This window comes from Phoenix dactylifera, chromosome 2 (genome assembly GCF_009389715.1).
Source record: "Phoenix dactylifera cultivar Barhee BC4 chromosome 2, palm_55x_up_171113_PBpolish2nd_filt_p, whole genome shotgun sequence".
Lineage (NCBI taxonomy): Eukaryota > Viridiplantae > Streptophyta > Magnoliopsida > Arecales > Arecaceae > Phoenix > Phoenix dactylifera.
Window position 1 is genome coordinate 8172593 of NC_052393.1, and position 25994 is coordinate 8198586.

The 25994-nt window shown below is 37.7% G+C and overlaps 3 protein-coding genes across 6 annotated transcripts; 2 read left to right on the forward strand and 1 right to left on the reverse strand.

Annotated features, from left to right (window-relative positions):
- Positions 1–810: 810 nt before the first annotated feature.
- Positions 811–3799, reverse strand: LOC103713604. The gene is made up of 2 exons (XM_008800597.4): positions 3268–3799; positions 811–1674 (listed from the first exon to the last, which is right to left on the reverse strand). The coding sequence occupies exons 1-2, from the start codon at positions 3742–3744 to the stop codon at positions 1030–1032; spliced, it is 1122 nt and encodes a 373-aa protein (XP_008798819.2). The 5' UTR covers positions 3745–3799; the 3' UTR covers positions 811–1029.
- Positions 3800–7223: 3424 nt separating this feature from the next.
- Positions 7224–15184, forward strand: LOC103713602 (monooxygenase 2). 3 transcript variants are annotated; one of them, XM_039119843.1, is made up of 7 exons: positions 7224–7448; positions 7532–10230; positions 10309–10455; positions 10571–10636; positions 10718–10880; positions 12587–12815; positions 14315–15184. In XM_039119843.1, the coding sequence occupies exons 2-7, from the start codon at positions 10031–10033 to the stop codon at positions 14836–14838; spliced, it is 1329 nt and encodes a 442-aa protein (XP_038975771.1). In that variant the 5' UTR covers positions 7224–7448; positions 7532–10030; the 3' UTR covers positions 14839–15184. The 3 variants fall into 3 exon arrangements, with proteins under 3 accessions (XP_038975771.1, XP_008798816.2, XP_038975777.1); XM_008800594.4 differs by having other exon boundaries at positions 7540–10230; XM_039119849.1 differs by having other exon boundaries at positions 7224–7345.
- Positions 15185–17723: 2539 nt separating this feature from the next.
- Positions 17724–25570, forward strand: LOC103713601 (GTP-binding protein YPTM2). Of its 2 annotated transcripts, XM_039119863.1 has the most exons (9): positions 17724–17859; positions 17912–18093; positions 20416–20488; positions 22111–22158; positions 22253–22300; positions 24430–24501; positions 24581–24736; positions 25070–25173; positions 25261–25570. In XM_039119863.1, exons 2-9 carry the CDS (start codon positions 18080–18082, stop codon positions 25355–25357), a joined length of 612 nt encoding a protein of 203 aa, XP_038975791.1. In that variant the 5' UTR covers positions 17724–17859; positions 17912–18079; the 3' UTR covers positions 25358–25570. The 2 variants fall into 2 exon arrangements, with proteins under 2 accessions (XP_038975791.1, XP_008798815.1); XM_008800593.4 differs by having other exon boundaries at positions 17759–18093.
- The last annotated feature ends 424 nt before the right edge of the window (positions 25571–25994 follow it).

Here is a 25994-nt window from a genome sequence, read left to right on the forward strand (position 1 = left end):
ATCTAAAAAATATCTTCCAACTAGCCTTTTTGGATGAGATCATGAGTTGCCGAATATTTTTTTCCTTTTTCCTATGAAAGTGTTTAGGAGGGAGGATTAATGTTAGGATGGCAACTAATAGAAGAAAATACGAAGCTTTAGTGGATTGGAAGGAGGATTAATGTTAGGATGGCAACTAATAGAAGAAAATATGACAAATATGTGAAATAAGTGTGACATCAGTATTTCAAACTAAAGGCGACCAAGCACCTGTGAACTATAAAAAATGAAAGCCCAACAACCGGATGGAGAATCAATTTGCCCATTATAATTTTTATTCAACCTAGTATTCTAGTATGACTACTGGTTAGATTCATCCTCAACTCATTTCAGATTAAATGTTAAGAATTGGTATCAAAAAGCACAAAAGGCAGCCTTTGAATGCTAATGCCTTTTATTTTAGAGGAAAAGCTAATTTCTTTTTAGAGGAAGTGTTAGTTCAGAACCTTAGTCTGTTTCGCCCAGGGACTAATGCATCTTGCAAATATTCTTAGTTGTGAAAATTACAGGTTGCATGCATTGCAGAAGGAGATTATTGGGATAATTTTTTTTTTAAAAAAAGGAGGGGCTAATCTCCATCTTTTTTTATCATCTACCATATGAAAGAACTATATGGTGGTCCCTAATTAAAAAAAAAAAAAAAAAGAAGTCTTCTGAATTAAGCAGAGTCGAAAATCTGCTTTTAGAAAGTAAAGCGCCTATTTTATTTTCAAACATTACAACTTTGCCTTCCATGGAAGTAGATAAATAGTAGTTTGTTGAAATGCATTGTACACCCAATCAAAGTATGGTTTGTTGAAATATTAACAAAAGGTTCCCAATAAGGGACCAAGATCATATACACATCCAAAAGATCAAAGATATCTTTATCAGGATAAATATATAGTTACACATAGCCAACTCCCCATCAACTAATACCCCCAAACACTTCTAACACAAAGCATGCAACATTGACAAAGTGTTGACATAATGAAGCAACATATCACAACCCTAAATTTTCTTCGGGATTATTGCGCTGATCATCAAATCCGAAGAATCTTCCTCGTCCGAGGGTAGCATCACCATCACATGCCCTTCATCGGCGCATGACACGACACGATAGGACACGTGGATGGGCAAATTTCCTTGATTAAAAGCCATTTCTTCGATGCCAAGCTCGTCCCACCATACTACACTGATTGCACCATTGAAGGGCTTGCTGAGTTGAGTCGACCCCTTTGTGCTGCAAGATTCAACCTTTAGGTCGCCTGCGTGATCGTTAATGATGAGGGTAAAATTAGAGATGTCCTTGCCCTCCATCCTTTGCGTAGCCTCTTTGAGGCAGAGGATAGCAAGCTCATTGCAAGATGGCGAGCCTTGGTCTCGAGCTCGACCCACCTTGAAGAGCATGGTGGTGGTGGAGGCGGGGCTCACCGGAATGGAGTCAAGTGGAGTAGACTTGATGCGGTTTGGCCGGCCAGGTCTTTGGAAGTAGCCCAAATGAAAAATGGGGTTCGTGGAAAGTTGGCCTTGGGCAAGCATTTGGGTGTGGGTTTGGGCCCAGGACTTGAGGAACCGCGCTAAGAACAGAGGATCCGCCAGGAAGAGGCTACAGCTGATTCCGATGGAGTATCCATCACCCTGGAATTGGGTCACCTGCAGCAAGAAAATAAGAAGAATCCCAACTTGTAAGCCACGGATGTTGATAAAGAGCAAATGCGATGGTGATGGTTTTATCTAGGTGGGTCCATTTCACCTAATCCAGCTTGAAATGGTTTAAGTCCTTCAATGGTGGGCAAGTTGGATTTGTTTGGGGATTAAGAGATAGGCATGGGCAGGTTGGATTGGATTAGCGACGTTGATTTCAGGTCAATTTCTTCAAATTTGGGCTAGATTTTCTTAGTCATACCAAGTATATTTTAGGAAGTTTGGAGGTTAATTAGGTGGAGCTGTCCTTGACATTGATTTGAGTAACTTGAAGATGAGTAAAATTAAACATTGCTAAGAAACATAAAAGGGTATGAATAACTCTGAAAAATCACCCTAGAACTTTTACTTGCAAGAGGCTTATCCTTTCCCATACGCGTTAAAATTGACTTTTAGATATCTTTATTTACTTTCTTCCTTTCCTCGTCATATTGTGTTTTTTTTTCTTCCTTCTTTTTCCTCCTACTTTTGAAGAAAATATATGCTTTCTAATTAATTTTGCAGTTTTGGTTGAATAATGCTTGCTAGACTTGCCAGGGTCGCATTTCATAGCAAGTGGTGCTTTGGCATTTGAGATGCCCAAGAAGTCTTAGACCTTTCGTAAATGGTGCTTTTCTACTTGAGATGCCAAGGAAGACTGGAACCTCTCAATAGGCTAGTGTTTAGTCACATCTTCCAATTGTTGTAATTATTTTTGCCTCTTATTGCATTGGATGTGTGCCTCTATAGGCATTATTTAGTCATAATCTTGTTATAATAGTTATTGCTGCAACAAGACTGATGACAATTCAAGAAGGAAATATTTAATCACAGTCTTATTATAATGAATGTCATACAACACCAGTGAACTTTAGTTCGGCTGATCACCTATTGTCGCTTAGATAAGAGGTTGAGGATTTGATTCTGATTAGAGTCTCCCTCAAAAGGTGGGCTGAGAATAAAAGTAAAGAGATGAGGATTAGTCCCTCCTAATCTTCAAAACAATATAATTTTCTGTCTAATAATTAGCTCATCAAAATATCCTAAGGAAAAAAAAAAATCAAAATTTTCATTACAAAAAGAGTATTTTATATTACAAATAATAACATAGTTGAACAAAGATGTCAATTTATCATTGCCTTCCATCACTACAGGTAAAAATTCATGTTCGAGCAGTCACTATTATATGTCAAAAAAATATCCAATAACTGGCTTGACAAAGCAAAATAGACCATTGTTTGACCATAATTATATCATATAGCGACGTTTTTCTAATCCTTTCCAGAATTAAACCAATCGAAAACCAAACCTCAAGTTGGATGCTCTTGTGGCCAAGTCCTAATCATTTCTGCCCAGCTCAACAACCCAAGACTGAAATCTGCAAATAAGCTTTAGCCTACTGATTGCTTCACTCTTCTCATCGGAGCTGGTTCCAGTTTCGAACATGATTTAGTGTTTGATATAACTATATTTTCATCATTTTGGTGCAATATGGTGGTGCCTCTGATGTTCTTCATATTAGATAAAGCCAAAAAGAAAAACAAGTAAATACTGTAAATTCACCTGAATGTAAAACAGTGCCGAGTACTGAGGATTCTCCTTGTCGACGTCCACCCAATAGGCCAGCTGACCCTCCCTACTATCCCTCTCCGTTGAGCCCAAGAACTCCGACATGGTCATCTCCGCCGAGGCCTGCACCAACCTCACTCCCGAGTCATTGAACTTGATCTCCCAGCAGCCATCGCCTTCATCGTCCCTTCGAAGCCTGCCGGCGAGCAGCGGCTCATCCGCTATTGCCGCACTCAGTGTCTCCTTGATCCACGCCGCCACGACCGCTGCCGATGCCGACTCCTCCTCCCCGGCTTTCTTATAGTAAAGAATGATTCGAAGGCGGCTTTGTAGAATCTCAGGCCGAAGCGGAGAGGCAACGGAGATCCGGCGCGACTGCCCGGCCTCCGCCATCCTTCCCGGTGTCACCGTCTGCATGGCTTCTACGTGTAATAGCCTCGATGGAGTTGGGGTGGAGTTGGGAGCTGCCATGACCTGAAGAAGCCTGATACAAAGGTACCGAGGATGCTATGGGTGCAGGAAAAGGCCGTCTTGCCTTGGTATTTAAAAGCTAATTATGGTGGTGATTACTCCAAGATTGACATTAATTATTTTTCCCAAAATTACTAAGAAATGAACAAGGGTCACAAAAGTTGTGGTAATGAATGAGAGCAACGTGCTTGTTGGTTGGTCGTTGGCTGATAGATTGGTTCGATCGTAGGGTTAATGGTCGCGGATGGCTATTTATTGGACGATTGGATGGTGAACCGTCGTGGTGTTACGCTCTTGGGTTCGTGTGGGGATTTGTTTGGGGAAGTTATATATTAAGAATTAGAAGGGGGTCGTTGGCCTGATGCACCTAATGGAGCGCGTACAGGCGTGCACCGGGACCGCGTAGAAAAGACGTATTTCTAATTTGGTAACTGGATTGCAGCCAATTTCTATAGCTGCCATTAATTACATACCATAGAGTTGAATATATTTATATGATTTGGTTTTCTATGATGTATTCCAGGATTACATCTCCAATCCTATGGGTCGATAGAATCTATCTCATGTTTAGGTTATGCAAGTTGGCAGTCTATTACTAGATCTTATCTCTACATATTATATTGGGTTTAAGTATTCTGCATCATCTTTGGTTACCGTCATCATTTATTTAATTACACTTTGGGCCTTTGGCCTCCATCATTAAAAAATGGTCTCTCTCTCTCTCTCTCTCTCTCTATCTCTATCTCTATCTCCATCTCCATCTCCATGATTTTGCTTATATGAGCCGTTTTACATTGCCAACGTAACATCATGGAGGGTGTCAAACTATTTTTATTATTAAGGAGTAATTAGATTTCGAGACCATGACCTTGGTCCTTTTTTTGGGTGTGGAATAAAGAACATATCTCTCCCTCTCTCTCTCTCTCAAATTATCTGATAATCTTAACAAAGAGTATGATATAGTCTTTCATAATGTTAAATAAATTTTGCACAAAATTATTATCTAATTACATGCACTCTTTAACTAGCTTTTCAAGAAGGAAAAATGTTGTCTCTTTGCAAACAAGTTCAAATCGTACTTTTTTAAAAAATTATCAAGAACATTGTTGATATTTTGGTCTTAAATTGACTTCCAACTGTATATGGTTCTAAATGAATCAAAACAACCCCATAAAAAAAAAAATCAAAAAAAAAAAATCAGTTGTACAAAAAATAGCGACATCTGAGAAGGAATTCATCTAATGGATTCATGGTAGTTGCACAAAAGATTATTGTAAAAATTTAAAATAAATATATATATATTAATATAATCTTGTATCCTTTTGCCTTCTAATATACCATGCAATTGTTTATAAGAAGCAAGACGGTGGAAGACAGAGGACCACTTGTTCACCCCATAGTTAGGCAGGAGCACTAGGAACAACAATGCTTAACTATTTAATCTATTTGACTTGTGTCAATCTGTCGTACATCAAGCTAGATTACCTGTTTAATAAAATAGTCAAATTTAGATCTAAATTTTTGACCTATTTAATAAATAAGACAGATTTGGGTAGGCATATTTTGATCTAACATCTATCATATATTCAATTCTATCCATATCTCATTTAGGTCGCCACCCCTAAATCGAGGGGACAACTACAGATTCTAACCTGTTGCCATCCATGAGAATAAATAGGCAAACCTGCTCCTGCCTTCACGCTTTTAAACTTCACCTTGTTTCTTTCTCTATGACATGACTGTCTCCATATGCATATGACCGTTTAAAACTTTTAAACCGGGTTAGGTTTTGATATGCATATTAAGGCCCCATGCATTAAATTTGTTCTCCCTAGAACAATATATTTCTACCTATAGGCTTCTCCACCGTCACACGTATTTAGCCCAAGCATTGCTCACGTGCAATTGCGTGCTATTCTTTTCCTTTATATATGCATCCTTTTCTTAATAAATTCTTTAATATTCACTCTAAAGTTTCTAATAAAGAGAAACAAATACATACTAAGTAAGGACATATTTTTCTAGTTATAGAACAGAGAATATATTTATCAAATTTGTTTGAAAGATACCTTTTCTCCCATTGTTCAAGCCACCTTCCCCAAAATGAAAGCCATGGGAACACTGTTTTGAACATTCTTGACTAATGGTATCGTAACCATCCATTTTGAATGATTGTTTCTCTCGATAAATAACATTTGTCTATGCGACAAAAATTAATTAGTAAAATGTAAAAATGAAAAGGATTAACCCCCGACCTAATATGTGTCCGTTTTAAGCTCTTCAAATTTGTTTCTTACCACATGTACCATGCAATTGATATAAATTTCTTTGTTTTGTATATATTTCAATGTCACATTATTATATTATTTTTTCTTCTAATTTATAACTCATTTATTGCAAGTATTTGAATTGAGCAACTAATGCTCAACAAGAATTACACCCGTTAATATGGGCATTAAGTGAATTATCAAGTCAAATCCTAATGTAAAATTTATTCTTTTAAACAATAATGCTACTCATTTATCTTTAAAAGCCAAAAATAGAAAAACGATAATAATGTTACTCATTACATATAAGTTGTAATTGCAGTTCCTGTAATTATTCATCTAAACCAACATGGCATGGCAAAGACAAATTATTACACTCTTTGTACAACAATTTACAAAAACAAAATTTTGGATGCTAGCATTTTGGCCTACATGTGTGTTATCTCCCAAGTCATAATTGGTACAAATATGTTGCTAAGAATTTAATAAGAGATAGTATATGCATCCATCCCAAGCTTTCCATGCAATGCTCGAAGGTACTGAATTTAAAGTTTTTTGAAATTTGGACAAACTATTTAAAAGTGTATTAAATTCTAACCCCATTTCCTCCCCATCTATGTTCCCCTCTCCACTCATGCTTATAAACATATATACATATATAAACAAATCTCAAGGGCCATTCCCACTATCTCTTTCTTTATTTTTACACTTAGGGCTGGTTATTATTGTTGTTGCTGCTAAATAGTGCAATTAGATTATGTTCATAAATCCAGACCATCCTCCACCTTATAGCTTAAGATTTTGGGCTGCAAGTCTGTGATCGGTGGTATCAAAGCGAAGCACAATGCATCATAGCACTGTCAGTTATGTAGGTCTTTGGAGATATCGGAGATGATGTAAGTTTGATTAGGGATGGACCCCTCCTCTACAGGAAGTGACCAAAACCGTTTTTATGGGTCTCCACCCTATAGCTTAAGCTTGTCGTTTGCAAGTCTATAATAAGTTCTGAACCCTATAACTTAGCTAAGTTTAGGCTTCTTTGGGGCTCTAAATATATTCTAGAGTTTTCTAAAATATTTTTGGCACTGTATAAATATCTTGCATCTAGAACATTCTAACAATTAGATGCACGACAAATGGCATCATCCTAGCCACCTTAGTTCCTAGCTTAGCTTTATAGAAGGGATAGGGTCCTAATTAGCAACCCAACTCTCTAGAGAGTGAGAAAATTCCTTGGAGCTGTATTTTCTCATAAATACACCCTACTCTCATAACTCTATCATGCTCCTTCTCTGCCGAAGCCAAAGAGTTGTGGCATAGTTGCCAAGTGCATGGTAAGGCTCACGAAGGCTAGAGTTTTTGTAGAGAATGATTGGATGTGTCACGATCCATCAGAGAAGAGTAGACGGCATATCACAATATAATAGCAGTTTATTTGTAAGTTTGAAAGAAGATCTCTTTCAATTTTATTTTTTTTCACTTTTTAATGGGTAATCTTGGTTTAAAAATCATGATTTCAGCAATCTAGGTTAATGGTCCAAGATTTGGATGCGATGATGGACATTTTCTTGGCTAAGCACGGTCAGCAGTCGAAGTTTTTGGGGAAAGACCAAGCCGAAGAGATCAACTACGAGGAAACGAGACTAGATGTGACCCTTTGGTTGTGTCAGCTTTCCAACTTCTAGTCCTTATGGGACATCTCGTAGGAGATGGATGCTGAACTCCAGGGAAGAGTTGCCTCATGTGTGAGACGTCCAAAAACGTTGATTTGTTGAGGCAGTTTTAAAAAAATCGGACTGATGATATTTATCATAAATTTATTTTCCTTTCTGCATGCCATTTATTAAATGTCAAAAAGGGGAATGTATTGTCAAAAAAATATTTGGTACAAGATAGGCAAATTTCAATTAATATCTTTTTTGTCCCTTTTTTTTTTTTCTTTCTTTAGTTGAATATATTTGTGATGTTTTAGATCTTTGCGAGTCTCTTTCTCTCTCTCTGTTTCTTTAATTTGATTGTAATAGAAGAAAATCAATTTCTTCGATATGCCCGACTTGTATCTTTCAAAGAGAATAACGTGAAATAAAAGAGTTGCGAAAATAAGGTTCTAAATCTTTCTTCTTCTGTATCAATTGAGTGAGCCATGTCCCTACAAAACCTCGATTAGTTTTCTCTGCTGGTTAGGAGAGGTTATTACTTTTTCAAAATGGTCGTGACTAGCACGAATAATTATGTAAAAGCTATCCCTAGAGCTAGATCTCACCTTTCTCATCAACTTTGTCTTCAATCATTTCTTCTATATTTTTCGGATTATGAATCATGCTCGGTCTAAATCTTTTATGGAAAAAATAAATAAATTTGGTTGATCTATTTTTTGAAGCTTAAATATTGTCATAGCCCTTCGTTTGCTATCGTAAAGCTTGGTGTGCTGCTCTCTACTCTTAGTGGTATGATCCCACTTTCCACTCTTGATGGAGGGTTGCCACTTATGTAATACTCGGTTTTGGTGTCGGGCCCTCCTCTGTAATCACCCTCCAGCCATTAGCCATCGAGATGCCTCCTTTGGATTGCGAGAGTTTATTATGGATTCTTTCTCCTTAAATTAGAGCATGCTTAATATAAGGTTCTTCATTGGGATGACTACAAAAAGGATATTTCAGAATAAGTCTATAGAAGCATAGCAAGGTGAACAAATGCGTCCATAAGTAATTATAGTACCATGGATTGAGACATACCAAAGGGGATGATGAGAGAGGAAGAGGAGTATAAAATACTTACTCCTTTTGCTAATTAAAAACTATTTAATGAAATAGCAAGTTTTAATGACTAGTTCTAAAGCATCTAGGGTGATGCATGACAAATGCAAAGAATAAGGAAAGGAGAGAATACAAAGATAAAGAGGTTACCTAAAGGATGATTACCTAAAGGATGTTTTCATGGTCAAGTTTCTCTTGAATAAGCTGTGTTGTTGATGCTCTTCTTGTACATTATTTTTGGCCAGTTATAATTGACAAGATTAGATCTTAGAGTTTTCCTACGATGTTGCTTTGTTGTTTCTTTTAGCTATTCGTTGCAACTACCCAAGTTTTTTTGAATCTCTATATCTTAATTATCTAGGTTAGTGGCCAGAGATTAAGATAAACCATGATCTCAATTTATCTCGATCGATACGAAAAATAGGAAAATGTGAAGGAATTGAGATCTTCTGAGATCTTTGACCAATATTTTCTCGCTAAGATATTGAAATTTTGGCTAATTCTTACTTTATCGTTGTAATTTTTTTTTGAATAAAAAGAATTGCCAATTTCTCTAAAATAAAATTCCCTCTCATGGCATAAAATATTTATCTTTTATCCTGCAAAACATTAAATAACACCATCCCTCCAAGGAAAAAGAAGAAGAAGAAGAAAATCAATACCATCTCATAGATTATTTAGTCCAATAGGATGCGACCAACAATGATGCTTCTACGCCATTCGTTTTTTTTAATTTTAATTTATGTGTTTGTTGGAACCAGCTTCGTTGCAAAGTCTTATAGCAAATACAATCATAAGCATCTGATGCAACCAAATCATGAAGTTATTGAGAAAAGGGCTGGCATCTTCCTTTACTATATAGGATGCTACCCAATCAGCATCTACCAAAGGCAACAAATATCATTCCACAAAGAAGGATGGATGTTAGGGTAGTTTATCTCAGGGCTAAGTTTTTTTTTTAGTAGAAACTCAGGGCTAAGTCTGATATAGCTATCCTGGAGCCTCCCAAGATTACCGTATCAATCAGCAAAATAGAGACACCATATATCAGGCGCCCCAACGCGGTCGTCAGCGCAGCCAAAGTCTCAGCCGTGTCAAATAGTGAAACTCTAATCGCCGCCACCAGGGACGAAGAAGCTCTGCTGCGCCTGCGCCATTCGTTTTTCATGGCGCTCATAGAGTCGTATTTATACATAAAACACACCTCCTTCCCGTCTTTCCACCCGATCCCCTCCTTGCCACGAGAAATTCCAGAAGAAAGCAATGGCCGTGAGCTCCTCGTCTCCGCTCCTCCATCTCCTCCGACCGTCGCCCTTCTTCGCGTCTCTTCGCCCCACGGGAGGAAGACCCAAGCGGCGAATCTTCACTCCATTCGCTGGGCCAAGCGAGAACACACGGAAGGAGGAGGTCGTCGTCGTCGGCGCTGGCATCGCCGGCATCGCCACCGCTCTCTCTCTCCATAGGTTCTTCCTCTCCCCCCTCTCCATCTACTTTGGCCTCAGGCGGGCGTCAATTTTACGGAATTATCCGCTTTAGGGCAGGCTCGGGGTGCGATCGGTGGTACTGGAGCAAGGGGACTCGCTCCGGACTGGAGGGACCTCGCTGACGCTCTTCAAGAACGGGTGGCGCGCCTTGGATGTCATTGGCGTTGGAGACGAGCTCAGGAGCCAATTCCTCGGGATCCAAGGGTATGAGCAAAACCCTAAAGATCCCATCTTGGATTGCCTTTCTTTATTTCTTTCTAATTCCTCTCTATCGTGTGTGGGGTTTTCTGAAATCGTTGATGGTATGAGCACTGTGCAGGCTGGTGATGAGGTCAGAGGATGGAAAGGAGCTCCGGTCATTTTCATTCGAAGAAGAAGCTCCAGGGTAATAAGAGAATTAGTAATACCAGTGATGATTAGGGATTCTTGAATGTTTGGATTAAATAGTCTCCTGTTATCATGTCAGGCAAGAAGTCCGAGCGGTGGAAAGGAGAGTGCTTCTTGAGACTCTTGCTAGTCGGTTGCCACCGAACACGATATCTTTCTCATCAAGGATGAAATCTATTGAAAGACAAGGGAGTGAGGGGACTTTACTGGAGCTTGATGATGGCAGCTGCATACTTGCCAAGGTAGATAGCCGGACTCTGAATGTATTAAATTTTTGGGAGTTGGAAATCTGAGACAATCGCTTTTGGAAAATTATGTTCATGGCGTTTCCAAGTATTCTGTAGGAAGTGCAATTCTTGGAAGTAAGATATGCTCTGCCATTTGCTTAGATATGTACTATTAGCTCAATTTCCCTGGTTAGATAGTAGATACATTTGCCTTTTGAGGTTGTTCTAAGGAATTTTGTTATCAATATGTACTATTACCTCAAGTATTGTCGTGGACACTAATTTAATATTTAGTTTTAGAGCATGTATTTATTTAAAAATATTGTTGTTGGGTGATAGAAATTTTCTCTTAATTGATCTCCGAGCGCAAAGCATAGGCGGAAAAGAGATTTGATCTCTAGTGAATTTATATGAAGTTATTTTAGGCTTCTTGGATAACTTACTCTTTTGTGATTTATCAAAATCTAGTTTCGTTTAAAGTTGTTTTTGGTTCATGATTAAAAAAGTAGCATTATGGAAAGGCAATACTTCCGTTGGATGGACATGCATTATAGCTTGTGGGAGTGGGAAAAATATGCTATTGTATTCAAATGCCCAGCCTTGTCCATCAGTTCTTGTTGGCTGCTACTCGCTGCTCTAGAAGGCTTATCTTGCCTTAAATTTTCTTTCATTTTTGTAAAGCTCATAAGGAGGCATTCATCAAATCTTGTAGGCAGATTAGGTAATCTTCTTCCCTTTTTCTTTAATAGTTGGCAGCTTATGATGTTCCCTTCATGGGATTTTGACAGCAGTAATTCGTTCATGCAGCTTTCAGTTAATAGGGATGGTATTCTTCATTGTTTTGTCCAGAGGAGAAAATACTATTGGTGTCTTGAGGTGTCACTTGTGCTGAACATTTGATTTTGGAATTTTGTTTTTATGAATTTCATCTGTGGAAGTAACTCTTAGCTGCAAACTTTAATGCTGCATTTAGTTTTTAAACCTTTCAATGCTTCAGATATATTATTATTATTGTTTTGTTTGACATGTATATATTTCCCCTCTATATTTGTAGTATTGTGATGTCTGTTTTTTTTTTTTTTAAATAACTGCTAGATTTTAAATCTTCTGCACCATATTAGTTTTCTACCCGATTAACTCTGGAGTAATTTTAATTAAAAACTATATAAGCTGGATAGTGGAAAAAGAAAGGGGAATTGGGTGGTTGAAATGCATGACTGATAGAGGATTGAAATGGAGTGAAGAGAATAGAAGGGAAAGGCATTTTCTCATTGTCTTGCTAATAGCTTCCCAGATAATCTAATTTAACTTTTTATATGATGTAAGGATGACAGATTATCTTTCCAAGATATATAATAGGTCCTTTTTTCTTTGGCTATCAAGATTTATGTTATATAAATATATAAGATATTTGAAAATAACTGTTTCTGCATGAGTGGTTTTGGACCATAAACCCTTACTAAGTCTCTCTCTCTATCTATCCATCTATATGTCTGGGTGTGCACGCGCGCGTGCGGTGTATGGGTGCCCGCCCGCGTGCGGCGTATGGGTGCGCACGCGTGCATGTATGCATGCCTCTTTCTGCTGAGTATGTTTTATCTAAACATGCGAAATACTTATGGAGATATGCAAAATACTTAATTTCTAGCATAGATATGATCAAATAGGTAAGCACTAATTACTATCAGAACTTACAATATCGGGCATGTGCTTGGTAACAGATTGTGATTGCTTGTGATGGTGTGCATTCACCAGTTGCAAAATGGATGGGATTTTCGGAGCCTAACTATGTTGGACATTGTGCCTTCCGTGGCCTTGGGCTATATCCTGATGGTCAGCCATTCAAACCAAAAGTGAACTACTTCTATGGAAGGGGCCTGCGTGCTGGTTTCGTTCCAGTTTCCTCCACTAAAGTTTATTGGTTCATCTGCTTCAATAGCCCATCACCCGGTTTGTTCCCCAAGCTTAGATCATAACCTGAATATGCATTTTTTCCATATCCATTGCAGTTGTAAATGATTTGCAGTCTTGATCAACCTTAATATCTTGAATCTCTGAGACAATTATCTGAAAATGTCTGTTGGTTCATAGTTCTTTCTTTTTCCTTGGTGGATAGATAAGTCAACTGATAGTCTGTGTTATTTTCTGAATCATGATTGAATCAAAGTTGCAATTATTTGAGTTGGTGCTTGCATTGTGGCTAGCTGTTATAGCATCTTGGAGACTAGGCCTGTAATGTTTTAGTATTGAGCATATGTTATATGATTGTCGTCACGACTTTCTTTTGTTTTTGTCTTTCTATATGTTGTGTCTGGTTAATTCTTTTTCGTGGTTCATAACACCACGGAAACGTTGCTTGTTTTGTGTTTGCTCTTTCTTCTCTTTTGATAGGACTGGCTAAATGGGACATTACCTTTAGATAGTTAGATGCCTTATTCCGTGTATTTATGGTCAGCTTTTTTGGGCCTTGTTTGTATAATTTATTATATTGGAAAAACTGAATTGATATACGTACAGCAACTTTAGACTTTAAACATAAACAAGAAGCCTTGACTCAGAGTATATGCCATTATCCTGGTTCATTGTATGATCCATTGAAAATTGAATACGTTGTAGCTCTGTTTTTTGATCTGAATCAGTCCCTTCTGTAATTGATGCCAATATTCTTGGCCAAGGCAACTTGAGACAAGAGAGGTGCTTGCTATGAAACCTCGGAGGCTAGTGCCAAATACTTTCAGAGATTGTGGCTTGAAACTCCACAAAACCAACAATATGTTCATATCTACTGATTTGGGTTCTGGTGATTTATTCATGTTGCGATATTGGTGGTAACCTGACAATGCAGAGTTGTGCATCCAATATCTAGTTCACAGAAGGAGAGCAACTGCCACCATGACACATTCTAATTCCCACAATAGTGAGGCCATTAATGTTGTTAGACATTGGTGTAAACTTGAAAGGTGCATTGCTTATCTACTTTACTTTGGGATTATTGGGGTATTGGAAATATCTTCCAACTTCCTATCCTTCTATAAAAAATCAATCCAAGGTCGAAATAGATGACTTGTTTGGGATATCTGGGTCCCTGACTCCATCAATATTGCCTTTAGACTTGCATTCCATATACCATCATGCTATGATACAAAATTGGAGGGAAAACCTTGATTTTGTTCTTGGCTTGGTTGCATGTGCAAAAGATAAAATTTGCAGTCAATCACATGCTTGATATGATTTAGCTAGGTTAGAACTTTGTCCGCATGAGAAGTGTACTTGGCATTGGAATGAAAACTGATGCAATGATATGATTTAACTTATGAACATGGTCGGTGGATTTGTGGGGAAATATCAGAACTTTTTCTGGCTTGTTCGGCTTATGTTCTTAGCTTCTTACTCAATGTGTTTTGCTGTATCATATGGAAATAACAAAACCTTTTGATGTTCTGAAACAGGACCGAGGACCAGCAATCCATATGTTTTGAAGAAGGAAGCTCTTGATCTCGTAAGAAGCTGGCCTCAGGAGCTCCTGGATGTCATGCAAAAGACCCCAGACAATGCTGTCATCAAGACTCCGCTAGTAGACCGGTGGCTGTGGCCTGGCTTCAGTCCTCCACCATCTGCAAGTGGTGTGGTGGTGGCTGGTGATGCATGGCACCCCATGACACCCAACCTCGGGCAGGGTGCTTGCTGTGCTTTAGAAGATGCAGTGGTTTTAGCGAGCAAGCTTGGAGGTGTGGTTGGTGGCAGAAGAGAACTGGTAGACCGAGCGCTAAGAGAGTACACCCAACAGAGGTGGGCTCGTGTATTTCCATTGACCATTCGAGCAAACTTTGTTGGATCTTTGTTGCAGTGGGAAAATCCAGCCGTCTGTTCATTTAGGAACAATATCATGATCCCAAAGTTTGTGAGGCTGGGGCCATTTTTGGAGCACACAAATTTTGAGTGTGAGTCGTTGGAACCAGTAGCATCAACCTAGTCGTACTTTTGGTACATCCGTGCTTATAGTCTCCCGTGCTCAACTGGGCAGAGTGCAAGCAAGAAGGTGCATTCTCTCTGCTAATATGTGATTAGCTAAGTCCACCCAATAATTGATTCCTTGAATTTATAATAGCTGTAGATACCATTTTGGAGACTTTCAATATACTTTGGGAATGAAGTAGATGCTGTAAACATCATGTGACGAGAGTAAGAAAGAAACCGAATTGGATCTGTAAACGACCCAACGGACCAGGTGAATCCATGTCTGCCCTGGGTTTAAGCTGTACTTTGTAAATTTGACCATTTATTATTTATCTGAGATAAGCTATTCTAATCCTTCTCTATCCGTTTATTGTGCTGAGTAGTTTTGCTAAATTCAAGATTAGTTGACCTTGCTACTAGTTGAATGCTAAAACTTGAGCTTTAAGATTTTTGGTTCCATAGTTTTGAAAGTGGCCGTGATTAGCTGAAATGTGATATTAGTAGTTATTGAGCATCTTGGAGTTCACAAGCGTGACAATGCATAATTCATATGCGTGATCTGGGAAAGTTGAGTGTATAGCTAAAGTTCCTTGCTGTATATTCTAGAAAAGTGATGCTATCCATTTAGGTGGATGCCTATTGCCTTATTTGATTCTTGCATGGAGGACTACTTTGTAAGCCTATAAACAGTGAGTCATACTTGGAGAAGTTTTAATTTCTACTAGTATCTTCAGACACTAGTTATATTATATATGGAGACCTAGTATCTCACATGATAATTTCATGTGAGTTGTCTGCGTTCGAAACGCGCGGGTATCAATTAAATTAGGGGACTGGATGCTCCACGCCCAGACGGCTCATTGCAGTTATGCTTTCGTTCCATCTGTATCAAGATGGCGCTGGGGTAACGTATCCACACGTGAGACGGTGAGCTCATGGGTCAGGGAAGGCACGCGAAACCTGTGACCTGTATCGAACATTTTCTGGTGGAAGGGAGATCCAGTGGGGGCTGCTATGCGGGTGGGTTGGTCCCTCCTCCCCTTCTATTTTTTATCAAAAAAAAAAATATACATGGAAAAGCCCCCGGTATCTTCGCATATGCTTGGCGATCATACTTCACATCCTCTTTTTTTTTTTTGCTAGACCAAAAAGGAAAGAGGGGGTGAGGAGAACTTTACCCTCCCCTGCTGAAGAATGTTCGATACGGATAGACAAATTTTACTCGTACCCTTTCCAATCCGTGGAAAACCCACGTGTGAGTACGTCACACCAGTACCACCTAAACATCCGGCAGACGAGATAAAGACTCCATCGGGTAAACTAGGCAGAGGGCATTCGATCCCCACATTTAATCAACGCCCGTGCGTTTCGAACCTGGGCTACTCCGGTAGAGTCAAAATTTTGTTCCCACCGTCCTACACCTCAGTGGTTCACATCCTCTTTTAAGGCAATGTTTTAGTGGAGTACACGATTTGATGATGCTTGATTTTTTGAACTGTGAACTGTAATGTCATGTTTGATTTACTGGATTGAGCGTCGGAATGAATTGGAGATTTCTGTTTTGGTCTCGTTCCCATATTTGATATGGTATCACGATCGAGGGAACGGCGATTCTGAAAACACAAGGAATACCCATTCTACTCTTGCATGGAAGGATTGGTTATTCCCAAGAAAATAGAAATGAATAATCTATTTGATAAAAAAAAACTAACTAATGTTATTTATGAAATAAAATAGCAAATAAACAATATATTCGATATGTAAATTAATATCAAGTTGTATGTATTATAGTATTATATCAATTGTTTGCTAAAATTTTACTATGTATTATAATCTAGAAAGTGGCCTTGGTGCAACGCATGCTAAAAAAATTAAAATTAAAATTAAAAGTATGAAATATTTTTAAATAAAAATAAACATATATTAGATAAATATGAAAAATTAATTAGAATAAGTAAATATAATAAAATATATAGAAGAATATGTCAATTAAATATTGACAAAGCGCAATCTAATAAGCTTATGAAATATTAAAGATAATTTAAAAAATTAAAAGTAAAGATAAAACATCAAATTTCCAGTACAAAATTTAAATAAATATAAAATATGAATTAAAAAATCCACTAAAAAGAAAAATAGAAAACAAGTGTAAAACTATATCTCCTAACAATAAAAGAGTGCCAAAAGGTAATTAAATATTATATTGAATTGCTAGAGATTAAGCATTGTCCAAGAGCAGTATTATAGGGTGCCAGTCTCATGCACATAACAAGTCCTCTTGCCAATGGCAAGATGGATCGAAGAACTATCTTTCCATCCCAACATTCCTAATATAATTTTAGTCATAGTGTTTATAGGTTGAACAAATGTAACTCAGTGCTCTGTTCCTTCAATCAAAATGTTTCTAACATAAATAGCCTTTATATTATGGACAATAAATTCAATTCTAGATGCTTAGCTCATCACTAAAGGCCCTTGTAGGCTTGTAGCCCATGGCATATTCTTGAAATAGCATTAAATTTCGCCTTATCGTAGCAGGAATGATCTCTTCTTATTGCTCAGCCTAGCACCAGAAAATTACACTGACTTTTGAATTTCAAATTGGAAAACAGTAAGAAATTTCACATGGTATCATTTATGCCAGCCTTTGAGATTCGTGAGTGACGGATGCTGCAGGCCAGAATTTGCTGAACGAATCTAGAAATTTGATATGGTGACACCTTGAACTGGTGGAAGATCAGGGGCATATCCGTCAATTCGAGGCTTAAAACAGCAGCTTCGTCGTGAATCAGTTTAGAGGCGATTGAAGTCAAAGTCGATGTGCCGTGGGCGCAATCTCTTTACCGTAATAGCCGCCACCGATACCGATGCGATTCACAGCTTAAAACAAAAAGGATACCGATACCGATCACTTCAACGGAACGAGGCTATTTTCGTTATTTTAGCCTCTCATGAAACGCGGTCCTCAAGCTGGCTCGCCTTCCCCTCCCACGTCCGTCTCGCCTATTTATTTCCACCCCCTGCGATCTCTTCCTATCTCTCGAAATCCTCTCCCTCGCTCCCTCTTTAATTCCTCGCCCCTCCTCTATCTCTTCGTTCTTCATTTTGTTTTGTTGTTTTTTTTTGTTGTTTCGAAACCCTAGAAGCGGAGGTGGTCGTCGTCTCGAATCGCAGGATCTGTGCTTCCTTTTCCGACGAAAACTCGTCAGTAGTCCCGCCGGGAGGACCGCCAGTAGCAGTTCCTTCGATCTCCGGCCATGAATCCGGAGTAGTAAGTTCTTGAATTTGAAATCGATCTTCTCAAGAATTCTATTGCGGCATTCGGATGGGGAAACTCCTAGTTTTGTTGGTCAATTTATTGTCTGTATAGTTGTAGATCGATCCGCTATGGTTTATGGCGAGATCTCGCCGGGCTTCCTGTTGAATTTCTTCGCAAACCAGGATTCTTGTAGTTCTTGAAGGAGATTTGGTCTTGTGTTCTCTTTTTGGATTAGATCGGTGATGTTAACTAGTCATATAGACCAGATCCGGTGGTCTGGCTTGAGATCTTACCGGAGTGGTAATTTTTTTCTGGTCGAACGTTTGTCTGAGATTTTACCGGTAACTTATTAGCTGATATGGTGAAATTATAGGAGATGGAGAGGAATGAGATTGATAGACGCGGTTGTTACGTTTGGATCTTGTTTTGTGTTTTTTGTTTCTTTTTTATGTAATATTTTCTTGTTAATAAGCTTGGATTATTAATTCCTATTCCTTGGGAATTCATTGGGATAACATAACATGTCGCTGTTGGGTTATACCATATATAGAAACGAGGTATTTCAGTTTAATTGCCCCGGTTGGTGGTTGAACTATAGCATGATTTTCTTTAGACACTTACGAACATATACGTCTATGAGGTGATTGTTTTTTATCACTGTTGTTAATTTCATCTATTTTATTTTTATTGTTTGTGTGTGTGTGTGTGTGTGTGTGACTTAGCAAATGCTAGAATTGAGTGAGGCTGCCAAGGCATGATACTTTCAATGTAAGAGTTTCACACATTAAAAAAGCATATTGTCTTTTTGCGTTCTTAAGTATAGCTGGCATGCTGGTTGAGCATGTGATTGTATACAGGAAATGTGGTCTGATGAAATGTTTTTCTTCCCTACAAGTGTTTTGGTCCATCATAGAGGACATTAATGACAAATATTGCACATTGGTGTTATTTTTGATATATAATTAATTTTGATTTTTTTATGTATTCAGCAAAAGTAAAAAGTTAACTACTGACACTGTTTAATCTTCATTAATGATCTAGCATTCATCTCCTTCCCTTTTTATTTTAGTATTCAATCTGAGCTTTTTAGATGCGCTTTCTTTTGATATTTCCTTCTTTCTGGAAAAGAAAAAGAAAGACTTATTGACACGCAATCATATGCAGTGCGTATGTGGCTAGCACTGGATAATGCACACATAATATACCAGAGGTATACTGGTGTACTAGACCTTTAAATTTGCTAGATAGGAATGAACTTTCTGGGCCATTTTGTGCTAGTATGTCTTTGACACATAATATTAAATCTGTCCCACATAAAGTGGCCTTTTTTTGGCGAGCAGATAAATTTTTTTTTTTGTTGTTTTAATCTCTGATCTGATTTTCTTGCTGGGTATCATAGTGCTTAGCTTATCACTTAGTATCAGGAAGCCTCAATCTAAGATAAAAAGATGTAGGAATAAACCATTTTTCAGTTGTTGCCTTTGTTTGCTGTTCTTAGAATCACCTGGCTGTGCTTGCCCAATGGCAGCTTCACTCCTAGTTCTTTTCAAGAGCTGAGGTGTCATTTTGTTGATCATTTATTAATTTCCCTATAACAAAATATGCTTGTATATGGAACTACCAAGCATTGTTGCATATTTTGACAATGCTAAATTGTTTTTGTTAGACCTGACAAACGATGGTAGGGAAAAGTATTACAAATCAGGTATTCATTGTTCGACCCATTTGAATGATGGTGCAAGTTCTATTCTTTCATTGATGATGTTTCTTATCCTTCTAAGAGTGTCCTTGACTCAGTTTATTAGTAATAATTTTTTCCCTGCATACTTAGTTTACAGGTTCTGTTTTGGTTACCTTCATCTCTTGAAGGCATAAGAAACTAGACTTATCAGATCCTAGACAGGCACAAGTAGGTTCTGCTGTATATGGTCTGGAAAGCTGGGATTCCTGAATGTAGATATTATGGGTACCTTTTGCTTTGCAGTTGTTTTTTTTTTCTTTCATGGAAGTAACAAATACATTATTTATAGATTTCATTGTTTTCCGGGTTTCTGAAATTGGTTGATGTAAACCTAAAACAAGGGGGGTGTAAAGCACCATTTGTTGATTTTCATAGTATTGGTTTTGAAGAAACTGACAGCTCATGAAGCCTGAAAAATTAATCTTGTGAAAAAGTGGCAATCATCTCTTACAATCTGTTTGTACAAAATCAGCTTTTACAATTTTTTGTTTTAACCGAACTAAGGCTAGAAGCAGCTTTTCAACTTAGTTTTGTCTTTTATATCTTGAGATTGATTCTCAACGTATCTAACCTCAGTTTTAAAAATTTTGCAGTGACTATTTGTTCAAACTTTTGCTTATTGGAGATTCAGGTGTTGGCAAATCATGTCTCCTACTAAGATTTGCGGTAAGGAGCCAGAAATTTTTTGTATTTTCTACCATATTTGTATATTTCATCTGATCATGCTTTTAACTTGCATCTGCAACTACAATGAATTTTCTGATGCATAGTAAGGGTGGTTCTCAATGCCATGTTACATAAGAAATAGCATACTGGGGCATGAGATGATATGCTGGAAAATTGCTGGTTGAAGGTGGTGGTTATGTTAATAGTGTCATCAGAATGGGATTCTTTAGGGGGCACTTGGCACAAGTGCAAGTGCCAGGCATCGTGATTCCTGAAGTTTCCAGCACTTGAACCTCCAAGATTCCCCATGCATGCCAAGTGTCTGGGCATCCTCTAGTGTGCAACACTAACCCCCAAATATCTCAACATAGGATCACTAATTTAGTTACAAGTTATAAAAGTAAAGGCATATATAAACATGTCGAGAATATATTGATGGCTTGGTAACTTGATTAGTCAATAACATGTTTAATTAAAAAACTTTATATTCATGCCACTATAACATTAAAAAATAAATAAATAAGTGTGACACTCAACAGGAATAGTCTGGGATTTTTTTTACTGTTAATAATCAGTGGTTATATGATAAGAAATTCAGGCATCATCAATTGCAAGAAGATGATATTTGGCATGACTCTCCAGGTAGAAGTACCAAATGCTGACACGTGGACATTTTATTTTTTGGAGTTTCATGGAACTTTATTTTGTGTCATGTCATGTCCAAGTTTCCAAAAGTTTCAGCATTCAAAACCAAGGTATAAAGTGTCTACGTCAAGCATACATTGGATACATATGGTTGTGAAGCGAGATCTGAAGCCTAATAGATTTGTCCCTCTTCTACCGTCATCTGTTTTTCTTCCACATATTTGGAGTCATGTTCTCATAAGATAGTGATACTGTGGCTTTTGTTATAGTTGGCATCGTAAGACCTTGAGGTATTCCCTCAATACGTATTGGGAATGAACAGGGCTTATGTAGATGCATGAAATTAGTAGCTGAGATGTTGAAGCCTCCCAAGTGTTTGTGGAAGACCTGCAAAAGTTTGTTATACTTATCTACTTGACAAGCCTTGGGTTGGCAGCTTTTTTTAAGAGTTTCACCTTTATATAATTCTTGCGAAGTACTGATACACGTAGAAAAAGCTGTGTAGCATAACAATCTGCATAGCTATTAGCATGTGAGCTGCCAAAAAAAATATGCTTTTTGAGATCTTATGTGGCATCCTGTTGGTATATAGTAGGTGAACCAAAGCGCTGATTCAAGTTGTTTTTTTTCTTTGCTCTTGAGCTTTTATCTAATTTGTTACACATTATGTGCATGTGTTCTGCTGCTGCTATATGCTGCACTTGACTGGAATATAGTTGGTACATATAATGTGTTAGCTCTTTGTTGAATGTTGTTCACCAATCTTTAGTTCCAGAAGTTGTTCTTCATTAAGTTTATAATGAATCTTTCAGTTCCTATGTACTAAAACTAACAAATTATCAGTTTTGATGTCTATAGAAATTCATATGTATGTTGAGGCATCTAATGGAATGTTAATGCGCAAAATGCTGTCTGCATAGGACTTTTCTTTTACCGGTGTTTATAGCCTTGACCATTTCTTTGCTTCTTGTGATTAGGATGATTCATACTTGGAGAGTTACATCAGCACCATTGGAGTTGATTTTGTAAGGACTATTTTTCAAATGCAAAATTAATAATTTATTTGACTGAAGTGTGGAAACACTGATCGTATGGCTTTTTTTTTTTTTTTACCTGTAGAAAATACGCACTGTTGAGCAGGATGGGAAGACTATTAAACTTCAAATTGTAAGTTCCTACACCAGGAGGCATCTATTTGATTTGTGTGGTGGATATGAATTTCATGCTGGATGCAAGCATGTTATGCAGCTGCCAACCAAACAGGGTTATATTTTCTGCAAATATTTGAGTTTGCTGCTGTTCTAGAAAGTTGTTTCTCTTGACAAGAAAGATACTGAAGATTCCTTTTTTTTCCTCGAAGAAAAGACTATGAAAAGCCTAGTCTTGACTCTTGAGGACCCTAGAGATTTATATAACCATGCTGGCTCATGGTTTATATTTTCGGCCTGTAGGTTGGCTGGAGCTTGAAGTAGCAGGAGCTGTAGTACTGGTACTAGCAGCAGCAGCTGTACCCCATCAAATCAGGAAAAAGAAAGATGATAGATTGTTCCTCTTCCGCATACCTGCATCAAGATAGGAGGACCTTAAAAGAAAGAATTCTCCTAATTGTGTGCCCCATCATATTAGGGAAAAAAAAGAAGAAGATACATAAAGGGTCTTCTTCCACATACCTTTAGGAAAAGGACAAAATGATTCTCCTAATATTGTCGGTCCTACCCCTTGCTCCACTGGACCATTATGCTCTCTCCCCTCCCTCAAGTCTCAAATTGAGGCACCAGAATTTTAAAAATCTAGTTTGTCTTTTGCGTGCAAGACCAATATAGACAGCACCATCAACTTATCCTTAATTTACCATGCTTTTCTTGCATTTAGGACTTTTGTGGATTGGCTCCTATAGTTCTTCTCAGTTATATAGGAATATTGAGAGTTTGAAGGATTATTTAAGGAAGAGGTTGGTTGATATTCAAGCAAGAAGAGTATCAAAACTGAATCCTTGCTTGTTGGGAGCTCAGTCCCTTAATTAAAGATGTCCTATTATGTAGGTTTATTTCATGTTTGCTCACTTTTAAATGTTGAAATGCTAAATTTAGTCTTATTTTCATGATAGGTTGTGTGACTTCTAAGCTTTATATATTCCGATGTCTCTGAGGCAATCTCTCAGGGAGAGGAAATTTTTTTATGTTCCTAATGATACTTGATACTTTGGACTTCTTTTACTCTTCATTATGGTCCTGTCGTTAATTGTTTTTCACGTCTCTATGATGAAATGGTGTGGAGAAAGTCAAGCTATTTCTTTTTTCCCCCCTCACTCTTCTGAAAGAAACCACCAAGATTTTTCCAAGAGCATGATTTGGTTTTACTAATTCTTTTATATCTATCTTTATGGAAGGCAAGTTAGGCCTCGCTTGCTATTGTTTAGTTTCTTTGTTTATGTAGAATGCTGTCCTTTGGTTTTCTTACTTCATCAAAAAAATAGAATATGAAACAGTTCCAACAATACAAAATGTACTTAATTTACATAGATTTGTTGCTTTTGTAGATAGCTGTCCTTGGGTTTTCTTACTTTATCAAAAAATGAGAATATGAGACTGTTCCAACGATACAAAATGCATTTAATTTACATAGATTTGTTCTTTTTTTTTTCTACTTAATTTACCTTGTTTTTCAAAATAATATGAGCACATTTACTTTCAGTTGCTCATATGTGTAAAAAAGGTCATACATGGCATCAGTTTAATATATAGTTATCAATAAAGTAATGTTGATCACAGACCTTTATTGGAGAAGAAAACAAAAGAGAAAACATTCTATTGTGATATCTTGTAATGTTCCAAACTGCCCATTAGAGGAAAAAATATTTCCACAGGAGTGAAGAGTGCATAAGCTTTTTTGTTGATGTTGTTATGTGTGATTGTCAACCATGAATGGTCCATGGGTGACCTATCAAACACTCCTAATTAATGTGAAAGGTCGTCAACATGACACATGCCTCATCCATTTGTGATGGTGCCCCCCTACATAAAAATCCTTGTTCAGGCCCCCTGTTGATGATCCCAAACAGATGGTTAATGATCTTAATGAAAATATTTGCTAGCTGTCAGTCAAGTTCTGGAATTTATCAGGCACTAATTCCCAGCAGCACATTCTATTTTTTCGTCTGAATTGTTGTGGTATTATCCTCAACGCCCTCAAATAGTTGATTTTGATGATTACTGGTTCAAGTTGTGTCATGAACAGTTCCAAATAATGTCTTTTCCTTCATGTTGAACCTCACATTTTTCATTTGCGGGTCACAGTGGGATACTGCTGGCCAAGAACGTTTCAGGACAATTACCAGTAGCTACTATCGAGGTGCTCATGGTATTATTGTAAGTTTAATTTTCCCAACCGTGTATTTTTTGCAAGTTAATGAGTCCAAACAGATGCTCATACTCCTCTGAATGGCAGGTGGTTTATGATGTGACAGACCAGGAGAGCTTTAATAATGTAAAGCAATGGTTAAACGAGATTGACCGTTATGCAAGTGAAAATGTGAACAAACTTCTGGTTGGGAACAAGTGTGATCTTACTGCAAACAAAGTTGTCTCTTATGAGACAGCTAAGGTGATTCTTTAATCATTACTATTCTCTTCTTCTTCCATAGCTGACTGGTGGATGTCTGCAGAAATTGCAGTGCAGCGACTGTTATCTTTGGGATGGCAGACAAGTGTGACCAAGAAAATTATTGAGAATATCAATCATCATAATCAAGAATATTAGTCATTGATGCTCTTGAAATATGAAGCCATATAAATTCACTGCAGCCGCACCTATATAGATTTTTTGTGATGGTTAACATCCTCTGCATGAAATGTTGTTTTGGATTAACTATGCTCTATTCAGTCTCGTGCTTGTACGCATTCAATTTCCAAGTCGTGTGCTTTTTTTTTTTTTTAGGCATTTGCTGATGAAATCGGTATCCCATTCATGGAGACTAGTGCAAAAAATGCCACTAATGTAGAACAGGCCTTCATGGCCATGGCTGCTGAGATCAAGAACAGGTATTTTTCCTTCAACAAATTTAGATTTGGATTGTTATATTTGTTTCGTGTCTTATGTTTGTAAAATGTTAAAATTGGTGCTTGCAGGATGGCCAGCCAACCAGCAAATAACAATGCCAGGCCACCAACAGTTCAAATCCGCGGGCAGCCTGTCAATCAGAAGACATCTTGCTGCTCTTCTTAAGTGAATTGTTTGCGCATTTGGCATGTAAAATTGGCTGTTGTTTTATCCAGAACTGACGCTTTATCCTATGTTTGAAACCGATGGCATGATTCTATTCATTCTAGTAGTTTGTTTTTAAGCCTGTACAAATCAGGGATCCGGGTATTAGTTATGTTTCTATTGTTGGAACTTCACAAAGTGCATTTCTTTTTTCACATTCATTTATTATGATTAGATGTTCCCTGTTCTTATGGAAAAGAATGTGCACAAACAGTTATGCCTGGGTTTCAATCATCGTATATATTACTAGAGTCAGGTAATGAATGTAGCACAGTCAAATGAACATGCTCTCTGCTCTAACAACAAACCTGTATTATGGCATGATAGGCTGTGCCCGGACTCTCAAAATGTTGAATTTTCAGGGGAGCACAATGTTAACAGTGAAGAACACACCTCTCTATGGAGAGACTCTATGTTTCTGCGTTGTGCGAACCCCTATAATCTAGAGGTTTTGGGTGCCACCCGTGATTCTGCAAGGTTATGCCCCCACCGACACGATGGCGCACTCAGATATAATATCGAAATGAAAAATTATCTCTTTATAAAAATAAAATTTTTATATTTTATTAAAAAATATAGGATATGAAAATAATTTAAT

Excerpts from the sequence above, each read along its gene's own strand:
- LOC103713601 (XM_039119863.1), top strand. Across the intron at positions 22,159-22,252 it reads GCACCATTGGAGTTGATTTT|AAAATACGCACTGTTGAGCA; the intron begins GTAAGGACTATT and ends TTTTACCTGTAG. Across the intron at positions 24,737-25,069 it reads TCTCTTATGAGACAGCTAAG|GCATTTGCTGATGAAATCGG; the intron begins GTGATTCTTTAA and ends TTTTTTTTTTAG.
- LOC103713604 (XM_008800597.4), bottom strand. The coding sequence starts at position 3,744 with ATGGCAGCTCCCAACTCCACCCCAACTCCATCGAGGCTATTACACGTA. Across the intron at positions 1,675-3,267 it reads CGGCACTGTTTTACATTCAG|GTGACCCAATTCCAGGGTGA; the intron begins GTGAATTTACAG and ends TTCTTGCTGCAG.
- LOC103713602 (XM_039119843.1), top strand. The coding sequence starts at position 10,031 with ATGGCCGTGAGCTCCTCGTCTCCGCTCCTCCATCTCCTCCGACCGTCG. Across the intron at positions 10,637-10,717 it reads TTCGAAGAAGAAGCTCCAGG|GCAAGAAGTCCGAGCGGTGG; the intron begins GTAATAAGAGAA and ends TTATCATGTCAG. Across the intron at positions 10,881-12,586 it reads GCAGCTGCATACTTGCCAAG|ATTGTGATTGCTTGTGATGG; the intron begins GTAGATAGCCGG and ends GCTTGGTAACAG.